The sequence below is a fragment of the Cetorhinus maximus genome, chromosome 32 (genome assembly GCF_964194155.1).
Source record: "Cetorhinus maximus chromosome 32, sCetMax3.hap1.1, whole genome shotgun sequence".
NCBI classification, from domain to species: domain Eukaryota; kingdom Metazoa; phylum Chordata; class Chondrichthyes; order Lamniformes; family Cetorhinidae; genus Cetorhinus; species Cetorhinus maximus.
In genome coordinates this window covers 10,976,507-10,980,916 of record NC_135910.1, presented here as the reverse complement: position 1 = coordinate 10,980,916, position 4,410 = coordinate 10,976,507, and the positions used below count along the sequence as shown (strand labels likewise).

At 52.9% G+C, this 4,410-nt stretch overlaps 1 protein-coding gene across 1 annotated transcript; it reads left to right on the top strand.

Moving 5' to 3' along the window:
- Window positions 1-1,360: 1,360 nt before the first annotated feature.
- gemin7 (gem (nuclear organelle) associated protein 7) lies at window positions 1,361-3,840 on the top strand. Its single transcript, XM_078533399.1, has 2 exons — window positions 1,361-1,531; window positions 3,184-3,840. The coding sequence occupies exon 2, from the start codon at window positions 3,193-3,195 to the stop codon at window positions 3,571-3,573; it is 381 nt and encodes a 126-aa protein (XP_078389525.1). The 5' UTR covers window positions 1,361-1,531; window positions 3,184-3,192; the 3' UTR covers window positions 3,574-3,840.
- The last annotated feature ends 570 nt before the right edge of the window (window positions 3,841-4,410 follow it).

The following is a 4,410-nucleotide window of genomic DNA, read 5'->3' as shown; positions in this document are numbered from 1 at the left end:
CCCTCTGAGAGAAAAATATTTCTCCTCATCTCTGTCTTAAATGGGCGACCCCTTATTTTTAAACAGTGACTCCTAGTTCTAGATTCTCCCACAAGTGGAAACATCCTCTCCACATCCACCCTGTCAAGACCCCTCAGGATCTTTAACATTTCAATTAAGTCGCCTCTTACTCTTCTAAATTCCAATGGATACAGGCCTGTCCTCATAAGACAACCCGCCTATTCCTGGTATTAGTCTAGTAAACCTTCTCTGAACTGCTTCTAACACATTTACATCTTTCCTTAAATAAGGAGACCAGTACTGTACACAATACTCTAGATGTGTTCTCACCAGTACCCTGTACAACTGAAGCATAATCAATTCCCCTCACAGTAAATGATAACATTCTATTAGCTTTCCTAATTACTTGCTGTACCTGCATACTAGTCCTTCGTGATTCATACATTAGGACACCCAGATCCTTCTGAATCTCAGAGCTCTGCAATCTCTCATTATTTAGGTAATAAGTTTATTTTTTATTCTTCCTGCCAAAATGAACAATTTCACATTTTCCCACATTATACTCCATTTGCCAGATCTTTGCCCACTCACTTAACCTATCTATGTCTCTTTGTAGCCTTCTTATATCCCCTTCACAATTTACTTTCCTACCTATCTTAGTGTAGTCAGCAAATTTAGTAACCATTTCCTCGGTCCCTTCATCCAAGTCATTTATATAAATTGTAAAATGTTGAGGCCCCCATCGCTGATCCCTGTGGCACACCACTCATCACATCCTGCCAACCTGAAAAAGACCCACTTATGCCAACTCTTCCTGTTAGCTAGCCAATCTACTATCCATGCCCCCTGTACCATGAGCTTTTATTTTCCGTAATAAGTGACACCTTAACAAATGTGTTCTGGAAATCTAGATACAGTACGTCCACCGGTTCCCCTTTATACACACCACATGTGACTCCTTCAAAGAACTCCAATAAATTGGTTAAACATGATTTTCTTTGCACAAAACCATGTTGACTTTGCCTTGTTGCCTTGAATTTTTTAAGGGCCCCCTGACTTGGAAATATATCGGCCGTTCCTTCACTGTCGCTGGGTCAAAACCCTGGAACTCCCTCCCTAACAGCGCTGTGGGTGTACCTACACCACATGGGCTGCAGCGGTTCAAGGCAACGGCTCACCCCCACCTTCTCAAGGGGCAACTAGAGATGGGCAATAAATGCTGGCCCAGCCAGTGAAGCCCACATCCCATAAAGGAACAATAACGAATGTGAGTGGGTCTGGACTATGTGAGAGGTTCCACATCTGGTTTCTTCGAGGGGCAGCGGCAGTACCGGCAGCTGCGGCAGGGGGCGCTCCCCCGGCCGGGCCACATCATGAGGGAAGGGAGGATCCGGGGGAGCGGGTTCCGTGTGGGACCGATACCCCCTCCCCCTCCCCAGGGACACTGAGGCAGCGCCCGGGCCGGACCGCGATTCACTTCCCTGGCGTTCGAGAGTGGAATCAAGGCGGGGGATCCGGCAGTGATGAACAGGCACGGACCCGGTCACAGAAATTACCGCGGACCCGGGGGGGGGGAGGAGGGGGGTAGGGGCAGGGGGAGGAGGGGGTGGGGCAGGGGCGGGGGGGAGGAGGGGGGCGGGGGCGGGGGGGGGGAGAGGGGTTGGGGGGGGGGGGGAGAGGGGTTGGGGGGGAGGAGGGGGTAGGGGCAGGGGGGGAGGAGGGGTGTAGGGGAGGAGGGGGGTGGAGGGAGAGGGGGGTGGGGGGATAGGGGGAGGAGAGGAGGGCAGTGGGGAGAAGGGGGTGGGGGCGGGGGAGTGCTGGGGTGGGGGGAGGGGGAGTGCTGGGGAGGGGGGCGGGGGGAGGGGGACTGCTGGGGTGGGGGGAGGGGTGGCAGTGGGAGGGGGAGAGAGGGGGGAGGGGGAGAGAGGGGATAGGGGGGAGGGCGGGGAGGGGGGAGCAGGGGGAGGGGGAGAGAGGGGATAGAGGGGAGGGGGAGAGAGAGCACCCCAGGGAGGAGGGGAGAGAGAGAGAGAACCCAGGGGAGGGTGGGGGTTGGGAGAGAGTCCGGGGGTGTCTGACGGGGGGAGGATAGGGGAATGGGGAGCCCCAGGGGATCGAGGGAGGCGGGCAGATCCTGGGGCTCTGAGGGAGGAAGGGGAGCCACTGGGGTCTGAGAGGAGATGTTTGGGGCTTGAGCAGAGGAGAGTTCAGGAATCTCAGGGGACAGGATCTGAGGGGAGTAGAGGGTCGGTCTGAGGGGAGTAGAGGGTCGGTCTGAGGGGAGTAGAGGGTCGGTCTGAGGGGAGTAGAGGGTCGGTCTGAGGGGAGTAGAGGGTCGGTCTGAGGGGAGTAGAGGGTCGGTCTGAGGGGAGTAGAGGGTCGGTCTGAGGGGAGTAGAGGGTCGGTCTGAGGGGAGTAGAGGGTCGGTCTGAGGGGAGTAGAGGGTCGGTCTGAGGGGATGGGAGCCCTGGGGTCTCTGGGCAGCAGGGTGTTCTAAGAGCATAGTCAAAACTACTCATCATTGCTTCCTGTGTTTGCTGTGCTAATATCGAGACTGCTGCTGACTTTTAAATCATTCTTTTAGAGATACTGGGGAACTCCTTTCTGTTTTAAGCTTATTCAGAGGAATAAGTGCTATCTCCAGCATTTGTAAAGACCAAGCTTGATGACACCTGATTTAATCCATTTCTCTACCCACTCATGTCCATCCTGACTCCCGCCGAGGGTCACTTCCAACAACACGGCCACTTCCCTTTCTTCCAGGTAGCCCTGACGGCAGATTCACAGACTCACGTCTCTTATCAGTCATTTCCCTGCGGCTTTGGTCACCACCAGATCCCAGTCCTGATTCCAGCAACTCCGTAAAGATGTGACCGCTGGTCACGTTAGGGGATTAAGGGGGCGAAGGCACCATCCTGGGCAGACTGAGCGGGGTGAAGGTTAATGCAGAGACACAAGACCTGGTTTGCTCAGCTGGCACGGTCACTGGTCACGGATGGAGTTGGACACTGGAACAGTCAGGAGCTTGAGGACCAAGGGGGAGGGATGTGTGCGGGGATTGAGCAGTGACGTGTCAATATTGGAGTGACCGGTCTTGTTTCAGTTTATGTAAAATGCTGATTTTGATGAAGATAATGACGCAGACCGACACCAATTCGTACGTTCTGTCTCGTTTCTCTGTAGCTCCTCGGAATGACTTCACCCGTGATGGTCGTGCGTCTGCCCCGAGGTCCCGATGGGCAGAGCCGAGGCTTTGATCCGACCTCCCCGCGGTACCACGCCCTTGCACCTACTTCCATCCAAGCTTCAAACAACTGCAGCGGTTCCGACCTCAAGGAGGAGCAGCGATCGCGGTCTGCCCTGCGGGAACGCTTCCTGCGCAGCCTGATTGCAATGGCGGGGAAGCCAGTGGACTTCACCATGTACGAGAGGGTCTCTGTCACTGCCACGTTCGCGGCTTCAGACATCGACATCCTGAACTTCCAGGTGTCTCATTTGCAGACGCCGCTGGGTGTTCAGAAGGAAGCGCTGCTCCGATGTCCAGACATCATCGCCTACGCATTTAACCTTTAACCCCTCTACGCTGCTCACAAGAAGGGAGATTGTAACCCTGTTAGATGCTCGGGTCCTTTTGGGCTCAGGTCTGAGTCGCACCAATGAGGCCGAGTGAAGCAGCGTCAAGGTTTTCCCTTTGTTCTCAGTGTGGGGATTGCTGGCTGGCTGAGGTGTGATTTACAAAGTTCACTGTTGTTGCTCAGCTTACAACCTGAACTCTTCAGTAAAAATCTCTTGGCAGTATGTTAATGCTGTACTGAAAACACAATAAATGTTTGGATTATACATGCACGATTCTGAAGTTGCAATCATAATTCCCTGGTTTCACTTTGTTAAAGCTGAGACACGGATATCACCTCCTACTTTTCTAGGACATCAATACTGGGGAATACCTTGCTGCTTTAAGTCCTTGCTTCTTCTACAATCTACAAGTTTTTGAAACAACAATATTCTGCACCTTTAACATTATAAAACATCCCTATGTGCTTTGTGGGAGCGTTATAAAACTTGACACAGCGACACATCAGGCAATATTAGACCAGATGACCAAAAGCTTGAACAAAGAGGGAGCTTCCAAGACATGTCTTAAGGGAGGAAAGAGTGGCGGAGAGGTTAAGGGAGGGAATCCCAGAACTTAATTACTTGGCAGCAAAACGCATAGCTGCCAGGGGTGGAGTGATTAAGATTGGGGCTTCTCAAGAGGCCAGAATTAGAGAGCAGAGATCTCGGAGGATTGTGAGGCTGGAGGAGATTACATGGATAGGGAAGGGTGAGGCCATGGAGGGAATTGAAAACAAGGATGTGAATTTTAAAACTCAGGCATTGCTTAACTGGGAACTACTTGGTAGACCAGCA

Excerpts from the sequence above, each read along its gene's own strand:
- gemin7 (XM_078533399.1), top strand. The coding sequence starts at position 3,193 with ATGACTTCACCCGTGATGGTCGTGCGTCTGCCCCGAGGTCCCGATGGG.